At 40.6% G+C, this 16,556-nt stretch overlaps 1 protein-coding gene across 1 annotated transcript in view; it reads right to left on the bottom strand.

Moving 5' to 3' along the window:
- The window catches only part of LOC111154966 (receptor-like tyrosine kinase), an 86,768-nt gene that overhangs the window by 34,607 nt on the left and 35,605 nt on the right, over positions 1–16,556 (bottom strand). Inside the window, exons 5-8 of the mRNA XM_022514924.1 lie at positions 9,106–9,205; positions 7,390–7,524; positions 4,652–4,705; positions 1,834–1,978 (exon numbers count right to left, since the gene is read on the bottom strand). Coding sequence (XP_022370632.1) covers positions 1,834–1,978; positions 4,652–4,705; positions 7,390–7,524; positions 9,106–9,205 — 434 coding nt within the window. The remainder of the gene's footprint in view (positions 1–1,833; positions 1,979–4,651; positions 4,706–7,389; positions 7,525–9,105; positions 9,206–16,556) is intronic.

Genomic DNA, 16,556 nt, shown 5'->3' on the forward strand with positions numbered 1-16,556 from the left:
GTGGTAACTGATTATTTTAACAGACTAATATATACGCCCTATATAATCTGACAGTTTCTGCACAACTCTGTCCAATGTGTGTTCAAAGCCCTAGTACACATGTAACCATTCAAGGAAAGTGTGTGGACCAAGACTCTTAAATGCCATGCTCCTCAATAACTCCTTTAACTCCTTTAACTCTACTCAAAGTCTTAGCTAAATGTTCCTGTTACTTTACTCCCACTTAGAATCTTCCAAACGCCATTACTTCTTCCTCTGTAAACTAATTCTAACTTCAACATCACCATATACACAAATTCTAAAACACATCACCCATGTATTTCTCTTCACATTCTTACCTCCTTCCTCTTCCTTTTCTACTCTGATAAAGCAAGTACAACAAAGGGGACAGAGACACCTTAGAGGCAGATATCAAACTCAGCCAGTTCCCTGTCCCCTTGTGTTTTTGTTTATGCCACTAATATGCCTATCCACTGTGTGTATGACAACATGTAGGCCTGCAGATTCAGCAATGAGTGAGACATACTGTTCCCTAATTGGACAAAGCTTACAGTCTAGTGGGAGAGACAAGTACACAAAAAATTATTATAGGAGAAAAAAGTACAGTAACTGCTACCAAAGAGAAAGAGAGGGAAGGAGGGAGAGGAGAGGCATAGGGTAGGAAAGAGAGAGAAACGGAGAAGGGAGAAATGGACAGTTGGGAGGCTTAGAAAAGACTTCATTAAAGAAATGGCAATGGGGAGGTGAGAGCTGAAGAAAGAGCAGGTTTGGACTGGTGGAAAATGCAGGGACCCCTGTGGGCAAAAGGAAAGCAAGAACTAAACTCCCAACGGGCAAAACATAGGGCCAAAGTGTGGAACACATAATCATGTGACTGCAGCATAAGTAGGGGTACAGTAATAAAGCAAGAAAAATTCAACGAATATGGGAGATACCTCTCCACAAAAAGGAGAAAGCCAAGTCACGAACCTGGAAATCTTTCAATCATCAAGTGGGAATCACTGAGGAGGAAAGTGAGAATTATGTACTGAGAAAATAAACCTGTCACTCAATCTTTACCTGTCACCCTATCCTGGCTATCAAGTTCTCCCTGTCATCTCTGATCCACCTAGGCTGGGACAAGCACCTTTTCTATTCTCACAGTATACTACACAAATCATTTTCATCAAATTTATAAACTTTTGTAATTACAGGTTAATGTCAAAGATGAGTATTTGAAGCTATAAGGTATATCACCAATTTTTTAATATTCCCAGCACTGGGCAATCTAACCCAGCATATCTCCAAGGCTACACATCAGAACCATCCAGGAAGCTTTAAGAAAAATAGTGATGCCCATACACCACCCCAGACCAATTACTTCAGAATCTCTAGAAGGTGGGACCCATGTTTTAAAAGCTTACCCACGACTATAATGTGCAACCATGTTGAGAACCAATGGTTTAAATCACAGCGGGTTCTCAATAAATGTTTACTGGATGGATGGATGGGTGGAAGATGGATGGATAATGATGGAGGGATGAACTAGGAGGAAGAAACAGGGCTATTTTAAAAAGGTACAAGGAATCTGGAATAGAGTCACGTTAAAGGGGACAGGAACAAAAATGTGATCCTCACTTCTTAGAACTATAATTTCTGTCTTCAAAAAATGTTTTAAATAGACTCAGAAGAACACAATGACAATAATCACAAGGACAACAGTTTTTCTTTTGGCAAGACCTGATCATCCTCCCTCTTTCCCCTGTGCACTGCAACGCATGGGTGTGTGTGGGCTCCCATGTAAATGCAGATAACCACTTTAATTTTTTTCCTTTCCCAAAATAGGTATAATACCTGTCATCCAGTTCAATTCTTTTCATACTGTGAAGGTGCAAAACAGCTAATATTATTGCTACAAGAAATATCACTGCACAGCAAACGCCCACGCTGATATAAAACACACGTGTAGAAGTAGTTGGAGCTGCATGCACAGGATCATCTAAAATAAAAACGAAAGGTATATTAAGCTTTTTAAACCATTATTATCAATTGCTCTATGACCCAATATAAACAATGAGTATCCTGTTCTACGTAAAAAAAAAAAGTATTTTCATTTCATGTGCCCCTCTTTGGTAAGATCAGTCACCATTGGTATGTTGGTATAAGTCCTTAGAATTTTTAAAATTCTTTAAATGTTGTTTAAGTTTTTAAAACGGGTTTTAAACAAAAATTTTCATTGATGAGTACAGAAGTCCCAAGTTTTACATGTATGTATGGCTGTGCTGTCCAACAGAACTCTCTGCAGTGATGGAAATGTTCTACAGTATGCTGTCCAATACAGTAGCCACTGGTCACCTGTGGCTATGAAGCCCTTGAATATAGCTAGTACTACTGAGGAACTGAAGTTCTAATTCTATTTCATTTTAATTACTTTAAAGTTAAATAGTCACACATGACTAGCAGTTACCACAATGGACAGCAAAGATCTATATATCCTTCATATTTCTTCAATAGTGACGTCTAGAGTGGAAAGATCAGACATCTTTTCGCCAACCAATGACTCACAGAAAGAATATACAACAGAGTGACCCACACATATATAGTCTTTTTCTCTTGTAAGAGTAACAGATTGTTTTGCTTATTTATTTTCAAAGGTAAGGGCAGGATAACAAGACCCCACTCATAATATAGTGTTCAATTTTGTATTATTCAAAACACAGAGGGAGAGAGAAAGCAAACCTTGGCAATGGGGGAAATAACTCAAAGACAGAGAGACAGATACACACACACACACACACACACACACACACAGAGGCACACACACAAACTGAGGAGAAGATGCACAGAGATAGATACATGTGATCTGAGCAAGCACAGGAGAAGACAGAGAAATAGAAGCAGAACTGGTGTAACCAAGGCATCAAGTAAGTTTTGATAATGAGTACTCACATAATTCTATTGAATAAAACCTGAGGAATCTGGGTTTTACCCTACGTAAGACAGGAAATCATTATTAAGCAAAGGAATGACACACATGATGAGACTTGAAAAAAAAAAAAAACAAGCTGACTGCACACTGTGTACAGAATGCTTTGAGGAATGAGCAGGACAGGGGCAGGGAACAAGTTAGAAAGTTACTACTGTAGTCCAAAAAAGAGACAGCAGTGGTGTGGGCAAGAGTGTTGCTGAAGGTAAATTAATGGACTGGAAGCACTGTCAACAGACTCTGCTAATTTTGGCTTAAAGAATTAGGTGGATAAGGGTACCTTTACACAGATTGGGGAAAAAAGGCAAGTTGGGGGAAGAAAGCGAGATGATCAAGAGTTTTGTTGTATCTATGAGTACCCAGCGCACATCTACGTGGTTGACAGAAATACAAATGTAGAGCTCTGGGGATAGTTAAGGACAAAAAAGAAAAGCTAAAGCTTTCAAAAACTTTTAAAATTGCTTTCTAAAATTTAAACTGAATCAACAAACAATAAACCAGAACAAATTAAAGCAAAGAGACCAAATAGCTTCTAGGGCAGCTACACTTTACACAGCCTGAATGAAGGCCTGACTTTCCTCAAGGATAACACGGGCTCAATGTTCAATCTTGGGAGGGACAGAAAAGGGAGGTCCCAAAGGTCAGGGCTGGCAGTATCAACCCAAGCAAACATGAGGGCAGAGAAGAGGACACTGCTCTGCTGGGAAGATCCCCCTATTTGTATCCTGCTTGTTTACCTCCAACTTCCAGGCCTGTGAATGCACTGTTCCCACTCCTTCACTTGGACACCTCACCTGCCACCGCCTGGTCAACCTTCGAGTCTCAGATGAGATACACTTTTCCTCAGGAAGCTGTCCCTCACTCCCTCAGAGATTATATGGCCCTCTGCAGGGTTCCCAAAGCAACTTGCACTTGCCTTATCTTAGCTTGCCATGCTATGTTATTATCACTGCGTTAGTGCCTTGTCCATCTCATCCACTAGAGTACAAGCCCTTAAGGGCAGGGTCTGTTTGGCTCGTTTAACCCTCTGCTTTAATCTTACCACCTGACACATCTCAGACTCTCAACAGATGTTGACTGGATGGACAGAAAGGGAGGGAAGGAGAGAGGTACTGAGGAAAAGATAGCCAGAGACCAAGAATACGCAGTATTCTAGTCTCTTTGTGTGAAATAACAACCTACTAGCATAAAAGAAATGGGTAAAATCACAAGAATTTTCAAAGTAAATTTGGGGAGCAGTGATTTTTTTTAAAATAGTTTTTCTTTCTTCTCAGAGATAAATCCAAATGAAATATTCTAAAAAAGTTGACAATATATAAAATTAGCTGAGGGTTAACCGGTCTAGGTCACAAGTCAGATTTTCTTAACATCTGCTACTGAAATGAGAATCTGACACGTTTTTATGTTCACACTTTAATTGTAACCATTCAAAATGACATAATATAAAGTCTTGCTTCAGACCACTTGTTATAAAATATGTATGAATTTTGCTTCACAAAAATGTCAATATTCTAATCATTTCCCCTGACTATATACCAATCTACAAAACATCAGTGAATAGCAAGGCCTCACGTATCTTTGACAAACTGGACACTACAAGGCCTCTGAGCCTCATATAATTCCATGCATTTGCAATCAGCCATATTTCTTCCCTCTGATGGAGAAAGGTAACACAGTAACACTTACAAATAGTTCTGCTAGTGTTTTTGTCCAAGGCTGAAGTTTTTACTTCTTCAAGTTCTGAATTTTAAAAAAAGATAAAAGATGCTTTAGAAATTCTTCCTTTCCCATGAAAACCCTTAAATACTTTAATTACATTTTCTGAGTTTTTCTCTAACGTAGTTTTGTGTTCTATTAGAATACTTCCTGAAGTAAGTCATAAGGTACTTGATACAAGATAATAAATGCTACATTAACTATTCTGATAATCATCACTATAATCACCAATCTCTAGTCTATGGGTGTTGCTTATAGATGCTCAATGAAAAAGGGTTTCTGTGGTCAAGAAGTTTGGGGGAAAACATGTATTTTCATCTCTATGGAGGTGCATAATTCACACTAGCAGAGTATAAAGGCTCTAAGGAGTTCTTAAGTTATGAAACTTACCTGATCAAGCAGTCCCCACTCTCACATAAAAAAGGAACATTTTTGGGGTGTCTGGGTGGCTCAGTTAAGCGACTGCCTTCGGCTCAGGTCATGATCCTGGAGTCCCAGGATCGAGTCCTGCATCAGGCTCCCTCTGACCCTCCCCCCACTCATGTGCTCTCTCTCTCTCATTCTCTCCCAAATAAATAAAATCTTTAAAAAAAAAAAAAAAAAAAAGGAACATTTTCTTGCCAGTAACACTCATTAACATTCGATAAAAGTATAGATATATTTTCTGTTGTCACTTTCTAACATAATGGGATAGAAAACCACTAGGATCACATTCTAAAGTAAGAGTCATGAACTGGATGACTGGGGTGGCCAGAAGTATGACAACCAAATGAAAAGGGGGCACTATATTAAACTTAAGTCTAAAACAGCAGAAAATTACACCAACTGTATTTTAATGTTAATTTTCATGTACACATAAAGAAAATGGAGAAAGTATGGGATCATTCTGAATGTCAGCTGATCCTTAACCTCAGTGGCTATCAAGAAGTGGGCTCCATCAATCACATCACCTTTGCCAGCATCCTGCCTTAGGCATTAGGCGAAGCACCACAGTACAGTTATATCCCCTCCCTAGGGATCAGGAACCAGGCCTTCTATAGTCCTCACTGACTGGCTGTGCAAACTTAGGCCCAGTCTCCTCGTATCAATATAATGACTAGACTGAACTAGAGAGACTCTAAAGTCCACTTTGGCTTTAAAGTCACATGAAGGGCGCCTGGGTGGCTCAGTGGGTTAAGCTGCTGCCTTCGACTCGGGTCATGATCTCAGGGTCCTGGGATCGAGTCCCGCATCGGGCTCTCTGCTCAGCATGGAGCCTGCTTCCCTTCCTCTCTCTCTGCCTGCCTCTCTGCCTATTTGTGATCTCTCTCTGTCAAATAAATAAATAAAAATCTTAAAAAAAAAAAAAAGTCACATGAAAGTAGGTACATAACTGAATATATTAGAACTGAAAAATGTATCCAAATACTGAAGTTAGGGGAGCCTGGGTGGCTCAGTCGGTTAAGCGGCTGACTTTGGCTCAGGTCATGATCCCAGGGTCCTGGCATCGAGCCCCACGTCGGGTTCCCTCCTCAGAGGGAACCTGCTTCTTCCTCTCCCTCAGCCTACTGCTCCCCATTTGTGCACACTCTCTCTAATAAATAAATAAAATCTTAAAAAACAAACAGTGAAGCTAAAAGGTGCCTGCTCAGTTCCCATTTTTTAAAAAATGTCCATTCTAATGCAGTAGAGCTTTTTTATTGGCATGTATCTGAATAGCACCCACTGTAACTCACTTGCTGGCCTTAAGTACTTTGATAACAGTCAGTACTAACTTCAATTAGGAAATGTATTAAGAGAGAGTTTAACAATGGAGCTAAGAGCTCAAGTTTGCATCCAGCTGCACCACTTAGCTGTCTGACCTTGGCAAGTGGCTCAGATGCTCTGAGCCTCAGTTGACTCCTAAGAAAATGAAGGTAATGAGAGAACTACTGCCTAAGGTCATTGTAAGGATTAACTAGGCTCAACAGAAGTAAAGTGCCCATCAGATAGTAGGCTCTCAATAAGTTTAGAGGGCTTTATTTTCCCTATCTTAGATAGTAACCTCAGTGACTGTGCAAACTCAGGTCACTTTACCTGAGTGGGTTGGACTAGATGACCTTTAAGGAGAAACTCTAAAATTCTTTCCCCTACAGCTTATGTGCTGGGAATTCTCATAGCCACTATAATTTCTTGAGTAATCGATTATTCAAACCAAAGCTACTAACATCTATTAAGTACCCACACATGGTATTCTAAGATTTAGGTTTGAGTCAATTAATCTAAAACAAAATAAGAAAGAACAACTTCTGAAATAGGTTATTATACCCAGTTTACAAATGCAAAAACTAAGACTTAGGTTAAGTGACTTGCTCCCCATCTCAGGCCCAGTCCATCTGGCCCCAAGGAATGCTTCTGCACAAGAGCACCTCTATAAGGAAAACACAGTGAACACTCAGTTATTCAGGGGCCCCTACCACAATTACGTGACCAGCTACTTGAGTACAATTTCACATCCCTAATGGAAAATTAGCAATTCTGGTAAAAGATTTTGAGAATGAGGGGCCCAAGGGAGATTCCAGGCAAGAAGCTACCTGGCGATTATCTCAGTATTTCCTGCTAGTGCTCTTTGTTTTCTCACTTGGCAACTAACATAAAGATTTGGTCACAAATCTGTAGAAAGATGATAAAACGTATTTTTTACCTCATCACATCTATATAAAACACACTCTGGTAAATAAATGCCTTACTTTTGTAGCACATTTTCCTTCGTTTGAAGTTTAAGACTGTAAAGTTTTTTGAAGAATTTACTGTCAAGTTGAGCTGCATTAGTATCATAACCTCAGAATCTACTTTGCCAGTACAGGAAAGCTCGACTCGAAACACTGTTTAAAAAACAAAAAAGAAAAGGTATTTTACTTTTCTAAAAATCAACATTAATACCTATTAAGTATTTTAGAACTCTCTATTTTTGTTGCATAAAACTAAAAATAATTCATTTACGTAATACTAAACAGAAATTTCCAGAGAACTTACTTTCAGACTACACAGCTTTAGACATTATTTCTTCATTTATTATAGATATAAAAGTTATCATTAAAGAAGCCAAGACATAAAGGAAGAGATTATTTTCAACTTTTGCTCATGATTTTTAATAGATCACTTTGTCTCATAAGTCCTATTATAATAGAGCAAAGCTACAGAGTAGGGCAAACCCTGCTACCTTACCAGTCACATCAGCAACAGAAACAACAATTACTTAAAATAAAAAGGAGAGACAATTTAACACCAAAATGCAATTATGTATTGCTCTTAATTAAGAGATTAAATATAAACCTGTAAACTGATAAACCTGATAAATTAATCAACTATGAATTAAAAAAAAAAACCTCTTTAAACAGAAACTGGCTTTAATAATCTAAACAGAAATTGACCCGTAAATATGAGCAAGCCTCCCTATACTTTCCTAAAGCTTAGTGTATGTCACTATAACAGATGACAGCTTATACTTTCAAGTTTGAAGAAGTTCGGTTGGCTTTCCTTAAAATCTCACATCTTCAGGAGCCTTTCTCAAAAGGCTAGCTCAACAGTAGTTAAACTGGGGTATATGTGACACTTAAATCGTTTCATCAGACATGTATTACATGACTATCCTGTGCAGAGGCAGTACTGGGCACCAAGAGCAGATGGCTGAAAAAGACAGCTCCTGCCCTCAGTGTAACCAACGGCCAGCAAGGAGAGACAAGCACAAAGAATTACAAGATAATGGATCAGTTCAAAAACAGTCAAATTACAAGATCCTACAGGGTAGGAAGAACAGAAGAAAGAATTAAGAACTGGAGGGAGAGAAGGAAGCAAGAAAAGGACAGCACAGATTTTGAGTCTTGAAGAATATTTAGTATGAATGAGAGTTTAATAAGCAGAAAAGAGGAAAGGGTGGTTCCAAATACATAGACCGGCACATGAAAAGGCAAGGATGTCAAAACTGCATGTAGTACGGTGTCCCTGGAATGCTGGGGCAAATGCAACAACAGGGACAGAGGATATACATACAGCACTGTGGCCGGACAGAGAGTCTGCAATGTACTCAGTTGATGGGGGCAGGGGCCCTGATGGGCCTGATGTCATTAGATCAGACATGAGTGTTCAGTGATGATCCATGCCATGTGTGGCAATTAGTCAAAGAGGAACAAGACCAGACACAGAGACCCATGTGGAGGCCAAGGCCAGCAATGCAGAAAAGGAGACAAGGAAGAAGTGAGCACAGACAGCTCTCGAAGGGATGGAAAAGACAAAATGTTTTAAAACACACTGCAAATAATCAGGATTTTCAAAAATTACTTTCCAAAGTATTTACACATCTTAAACCTACCAAGTAAGATACACTACACATCAATTATTAAACTGTTATTTTGGGGATATGGGGGACGCAATTGAAGACAGTATGTTAACTCTTACAGACTCACCTGATAAAGTACGTGGAACTTCCCCCTGAGCAGAAATGTTGACCTGGGGCATGTCCATAGCCACAAAATTGTCTACTTGGAATCCCAGCTTATATTCAACCTGTAAAATGTGGAAATAAACAAACTGAATCTGTGATAATAGAAAGGACACTAACAGTTTGACTTCACTTATTAGCTCATGAACTAGTATATGCATGAGTCTTTCATATGTACAAATAATCTAGCTATAACAAAACTCAAATTGTCAGGAGCAGTCCTAGGAATTTTCAACCGGATCAAAACTCAACCCAGTAAGTCACCCTCTATTTCACGTCCAGAACAGTACTATCACTCTCCTGTAGAATCTGCATTCTAGGTAGGATTCAGAAATCTTGCTGACAACTATACAGCCACTGACAGAGTGGCCCTGGAGAGACAGATATGAAGAGCCAAGTTGCTGAGATGTGTCATTTACAGACCACTGACAAGTCACCAACACGGTCTCTGATTGATAAATGCCAGGCTCTGAGGGCTTCCACGTGGCTGGCAGAAGAAGCTCTACTCTGCAGATCCACCCACTCCACAGATTACAAAGCACAATTTCTCATAGAATATCTCTAATCTAGCTCTCACCATAAAGAAAGTTTATGTTTGGATACCTATCTAATTTCTGCATCTATTTCTCAAGTAATTCAGAATCCAGAAAGGAAAAGAGGTGATTACAAAGATATAACTGGAACACGAGTATTAACTATCAATACCTGGCCTACGTAGTGGCTGGGTGGCTCAGTCGGTTAAGTGTCTACCTTCAGCTGAGGTCATGATCCCAGGGTCCAGGGATTGGGTCCCACATTGGGCTCCTTGTTCAGTAGAGAGTCTATTTCTCCCTTTCCTTCTGCCTGCAGCTACCCCTATTTGTGCTCGTTCTCTCTCACTAACTCTCTGTGTCAAATTAGTAAATAAAATCTTAAAAAAAAAAAAATAACTAACCAGCATCAACAAATACTGTCCTATTGCTAGACTGATGGTCACGGAAAAAACAACTCAGACTGTAAAACAAGAGCTGAAATCCGGAACAGCTGCCACCTTCACGGCCTTCAATGAGGACTTTTATTTCACATTACTCTTTGTACAACCTGCTGGGGTCTTGATAAGAACAGTACCCCTCTCCCACTCAGTGGTCACAAGGCTGGTTTTGGTGAAGAGCTAGAATTGGCAGAAGCCAAGGAGCAATGAATGGGTTGGGAAAAGAGTGGTAGGAAGGTTTACGAAACCATTCTTTAATAAACTTAACTAGGAAAAACAGAACCAGTTTTGGGGTGGGGGGAGGTGAGGACAGATTCTGAGCCTTTTCTTTCTTTCTTTCTTTAATGGGAGGTATTAAAATGTGTTGGGTGCCTGGGTGGCTCAGTTGGTTTAAGCGACTGCCTTCGGCTCAGGTCATGATCCTGGAGTCCTGGGATCAAGTCCCGCATCGGGATCCCTGCTCGGCAGGGAGTCTGCTTCTCCCTCTGACCCTCTCCCCTCTCATGCTCTCTTATTCTCTCTCTCTCTCTCAAATAAATAAATTTAGTAAATAAATAAATAAATAAATAAATAAACGTGTTTATATGCTAATGAAAAAAGCCAAAGAAATGGGACACAACAACGATGAAAAGAAACAAGAAAAGAGTATCATCCTAGTTTACAGAGAAAGGGATAGGCTGGGGCAAAGGGTGTCCACCCATGGATAAGAAGCATTCATGCCAACGAACTTAACTCCCCCTATGAGTGGGTCTCTTTTCACACTTTCATACTTGAATGTCCCTGAACACTGTAGGGGTATACAAATATCATATTATTACTTTGCAGTAAGATACACATACAAACAATTGTTCAAGTGCCACGTTCACAACAAAGAAAAATGTTCTTGGCGCTGCATATCACTGACTTAGTGGTACCTTGAGCTAGAGAGTGTTCACGCTTACCTTAGTACGTCACAACACTGTCACTGCCACCAGGGGGTGCAAGAGAGCTGGCTACACCGAGGTTGAGTTTGGGCCAAGAAGGAGCAGCAGGCTTTCCAGCAATACTCAACGACTAAGAAAATGGACTTGCTGGGCGCCTGGGTGGCTCAGTGGGTTAAGCCTCTGCCTTCGGCTCAGGTCATGATCTCAGGGTCCTGGGATCGAGGCCCACATCGGGCTCTCTGCTTAGCGGGGAGCCTGCTTTCTCCTCTCTCTCTATGCCTGCCTCTCTGCCTACTTGTGATCTCTCTCTCTCTGTTTCAAATAAATAAATAAAATCTTTAAAAAAAAAAATGGACTTGCTATATTCCTAAATCCATGCTATCTTTGAATAGGGCAGCACATGAAGGGCAAGTGCACAAAAGAAATTAGGCAAGAATTGGACTGGATCCATGAGACTGTGTGACCCTTACATAAATGAACTTTTCTGAGCTTCAGTTTTTGTAAAACGGGGCTACTACAATGCATTAGGAGGATCAAGTAGGATAATTAATACAACACGCCCATCAGTCTGGCACAGGTCCCTCTGATAACCGCAGACCCCAGTGGCATCAGTCGTTCCAGAGTAGCTACCCTACTGCCCCACTGCATTCCCCATAAGCACCAGCTTACTACTGATCCGACATTCTGACACAAGCCTCCTGTGCTCTGCCAAGAACACTGCTGTAGCCGTTCTGTTCTGTCTTCCATCCCAGGGCCCTCACTATTCTAAAACCACCTCCTACACTCTTAGGCTTTTCAAAATTGTCTTCCCCACCTTCTCCTGCAACCTGGCTTTCCTCAGAAGTTTTTTCTTCCCCTATCATTCAATTCTTACAACACCTGACCCTCAGGGCCCAGATAGTAGGGTCAGCATTCTTTTAGGATCATTAGGTCCAGACAAAATCCCCTCTATCCTGAAGCTCACGAATTCTACTCAAGATGGCTATTTCTCATAGCATCAACATCAACAACAGACAAAAACTTTTTTAGAGGCCTTGGCCCTTGGTTCACTTTGTCTCCTGCCATCTTCCTGGTGGCTTCAATATTAAGTATTCAGTATTACTACATAATAAAGAATTACTCCAGAACCAGAACAAATGCACAAATCCCACCCAATCAAAGATCCTATCACTATTTCTGATCCCTACAAAACCAGTCCTTTGTCTCCACCACTCTGATTCAGCCAACATTTATGAAGCACATCTGTAAGCCAAGGGCTGTGCTCAGAGCTGGAATGCAATGGCCAATCCAGCTATTTCCCTCCTCTCCAGCTCAGCCAGTGACTTGGTTTCACATTCCCAGGGCTAGGGCTCCAAAGGTGCCTATGTTACTGACACACTCATACTGGCACCCTCATACCTCAGAGGGGTGCACCAGCACCCTAACGATCTCTAACTCTACTCCTGCCCAGCACTGCTGGAGGATCATATCTCCCATTGCTGAAGGAAACCACTTCCCTGGAGAGAAGGGTGCTTCTACACAAAGATGACCTCCAGGCTCAGGGCTGGCCCTTAAACCTGTCAGCAAGCCCTTCTTCAGACTCCTCTCCCTCCCTAGTCAACTCATTTCAAATATCACAGGACCTCACCACTCCACCACCTGCTGCCCTCACCATTTCCTCACTCTTCAGACAATGTCCTCATCTCCTTTAGCTAGCCCACAGGAACCTCCTTTCTGTCATTCTTTACAGCATCAGAGGTCTGTCAGAGCACTCAACCTCTGTACTCCAGTCCCACGGAAAGCTATAGCCTCCTCTCCAAATGAACTCTCTTCTCCGAGTATACTAGGTTCTAGTCCATTTCATCACTGATGGGATCTCGTATCACCCACTGGTCTCTCACCCTCTTATACCTTCAATCTCTCCAATATGCCCAATTACCTACTAGATGCATATATATTATAATCTTACAGCTCTCAAACTTAACACATTCAAGGCCATATGCATGTTTCCCTATATTTGCTCTTTTATTCTAGGTCTCAGTTATTGTAAGCAGAGGTACAGCTAACCAGAGACCAAAACTTCTAGGAAAGCAGAGACTGGCAAATGGGGTCAAAGGCCCTAATGGCAATGCAGAGGGCAGGAGACAAGATTAGCACCCGAGTATCTCGGAGAGGCAAGGGGGAGAGAAATGAGCTTGTGAATGGAGCTGGATAGGAGGTCTGAGAAGGCTGACCCTCTGGCTAGAAAAGCAGCCTGGAGGAATAAGGAGTATGAAAGCACGGAAGACTGCCCTTTGCTGGCTCCCTTTCTGAGGGACTACCTACATATGTAAGGCATTCACAAGGTGATTCTCCTCTCTCTGAAATCCTTAGGATACTAATTTTTAAATTAGTTTCTGGGGGCAGAGAACAAACTGCCAGTTATCACTGTCCAATTTTCTTTATTTTGCCATATAACGATCTGTGTGGAATCTCACTTGCCAGTGATCCTTTGAAGAACAGATCCGTTCTAAAGCTAACATTCATAATCTACTGGAACAAAGGAAATCTGAACAGCAGTTGTTTATCAGAGAAAAGAGTGAGCCAAAATATTTCAGAAAAGAAGCCGGAGAAAATGTAAATATTTGAATAAGCTAAAAAATAAACATTTTTGGTAATCTTCCCTTACTTGGAAACAAATGGCAATTGCAAATAGCTGATAAGTAAAGCGATTTCCTTCTGGAACATGGCACAGATTTAAAGTGAATACATTTGCCTATAGCCAGATAGCTTTTTAATTTCTCTGAATTCACCAGAAGTGCTACCTTTTTCACAGAAATCCCACTCTGCAGGAGATACTGCTTTCTGGCCCCCGGAGCTGCTGTAGGAACTCTGGACAAGTTCCCTGCAGACCGTCCTGACAAGGATGAAGAATTCCTGAAACCAGAGAACAGCTACAGAGTGGATGTGAGTTGGGGGAATATTCTGCTATATTTTGGTATATTTTTGCCTTCCAGATACCTAAAATATCTACTGACAATTAACAGATACAGTGGCATGCTTCTTTCCCAGATATCAGAGAATGTTCTGGACCATACAAGAAACTAATTATTTGTTAAAACCACCTAGTAGTCTTGGCTTTTTTTGATCATGTGGTCTTGTGAAAGAGAAGAAATACGAGAGTTCTCATTCCACCTGCAAATGCAATTAACCAATAGCATTTAACAACTACTCACTAAGGTTATGTGACACAAATGTCGAGAATAAGATACAGCTTCAGCCTCTCAGAAGACCACAGTCTATTTGGCAAGACAAAACAACCAAGTAAACACTGAAAAACAACACTATTGGCAAAAGCTTGATGTGTGAAAACTAATATTAAAATATCAACAGTGTGAACAGACATATCAAGGAGAGCCTGGAGATCTTTGGAAGCAAATATTTTACCTTCCAGCATACCTTAAAAAGTAAGAACTGAGAACTTCTGATAACGTGTTAGCCCTTAGGAGCTGTGGCCTTCCTCCAGAAAGTTCATGACTTCATCCCAGAGCCAACAGAATCAGGTGAAGAGCTTTCTGTGTCTTCTCAGGTGAAGAAGCCATGTCTCTCTTGCCCCTTGTGTGACCTTCCCATTTCAAGACACCTCTACCTCCTTTGTCTTTTGCTTCTACTACCTTAAGCAAGTCCCTTCCCAAATCTGGGTCTTATTTTTTTTTCTCATAATAACTGATCAATAAACTAAATTATAACCATATAATGTATTTTTTAGTGATTTGAAAGAAAAAAAAATTCAACTCTATCTGCAGTGACAGAGAAACTTTACCAGGATATGTTGTTCAATGCTCTGCAAACTGCAGAAAGTATACAGTATGTTACTTGTTAAAATACACACACACACACACACACACACACACACACACAAAGATGCTTATCTGTGTACAGACTATCTTTAGAATGGGAGACAGGAATCAGGTAACAGTGGTTGCCAATGGAAGGGCAATTCAGTGTCTAGATTGGCTGGGGATGGTACCAGCAAAGTTAAGAGGACTTATTTTTCACTGTATACGCCTTATGCCTTTTGAACTTTGTACCATACGTATACATCATTACCCAAAAGATCAATTTTTAAAACAAACGAAGTCCAATTACTCAACTGTGTTAAAATTACCAAAGAGATTATGACTTAAAGTCAGGATTAGGAGTTGCAATGGTGGCCAAAAACTGAAACTGGATTAACACAAACATATTCCTTAGATTTTTATTATAAAATATTTTAAGATAGAAGATGATTACTTTCCCGTATGTTGTAAATCCTGTTACAGATGAACTTGTGAAATTAGTTTAGCTATATACTCAATCTGTGAACTCCCTTCATGTCTCCAAATTTATAACTTTATTCACAGTGAAATACCTGACAAATCACAGCTGGACAACTGGTGTCAAGTACTCAGCCTATGTTTCACACATCTAGAAACGGGAAATTCCCCATTCCTAATACATTCCAACTTTAAAAAGCTCTAACTACTCAGAAGACCCCCATTTGTTGAGCTGTGCCCTGTGGATTCTACCTATGCATCTCTTCTGTAGTCAGTAGAACACCTGTATCAAAGTACCAGGTGCTATACACCAGGCACAGGGAACACAGAGACAGACGAAAAGAAGTTCCTCCCTCTGAAGTGATTTGCATCTAGAAGGGAGATAGAAAAGAAGATCAACCATTACAATACTCTTATAGAGTATGACAAGGGCCATGAGGGAGGAAAGACAAGGGTGCCGTGGGTACAGAAAGGAGCACCTGACACAGCCAAATGAGAGGTGACACCAGGTCTGAGATTTAGGAGATGAACAGGAGTTCATGAGGTAAAGAATGGGGAAAGGGCATTTCTAGCAGTGCAAACAGCAGCAATGTAACCTCCCGGACATTCAAAAAATTACCAAACAAAATGGCACTAGTCAACTAGCTGAAGAGGAATTAGAAAAGAAAGGCAGAATAAAGATCATAAAGGCAGAATCAAGATCATAAAGGCTTCCTAAGAAATCAGAACTTTATTCTGGTGGCAACTGAGAGCCCCAAAGTAGTTTGGGTGGGTAGGGCATGTGGGGTAAGGTAGAGCAGCAGCACAGCAAGAAGTCAATCCAGAGGCAAGGAGACTGGTTAGAAGACTATTTCCATCTCTTGTTAAGAAACAATGAAGGCCCAAACTACAGATGGGGCATCAGATCCAAAAAGAAGGAGGTGAATTTAAGGTATAATTATCACAGACAGTCAAATGGACTTGGCAGGTATAGCGGAACTGTATGACCCCTTCTAGGATTCTGGCTAGATGTGTAAATAGGTGGTGATGTCCTCCAGCAAGTCAGGGAACATCTTTCTGCCTTACCAGGAATATCATACCAGCAACAGTAGTTCAATGTGCACTAATGATGATATTTAAAACCTGACACAGAAGTAGTTTAGAAATTATTCATGAAGAATTTGGAAAGTCCATAGACTATACCAGGGCACCTCCTGACCCAACCTGTGCCCAGGGCAGTACAAACGTGTGTGTGTGTGTGTGTGTGTGT

The sequence above is a fragment of the Enhydra lutris genome, unplaced genomic scaffold, assembly GCF_002288905.1.
Source record: "Enhydra lutris kenyoni isolate GAN:26980312 unplaced genomic scaffold, ASM228890v2 scaffoldscaffold39, whole genome shotgun sequence".
Lineage (NCBI taxonomy): Eukaryota > Metazoa > Chordata > Mammalia > Carnivora > Mustelidae > Enhydra > Enhydra lutris.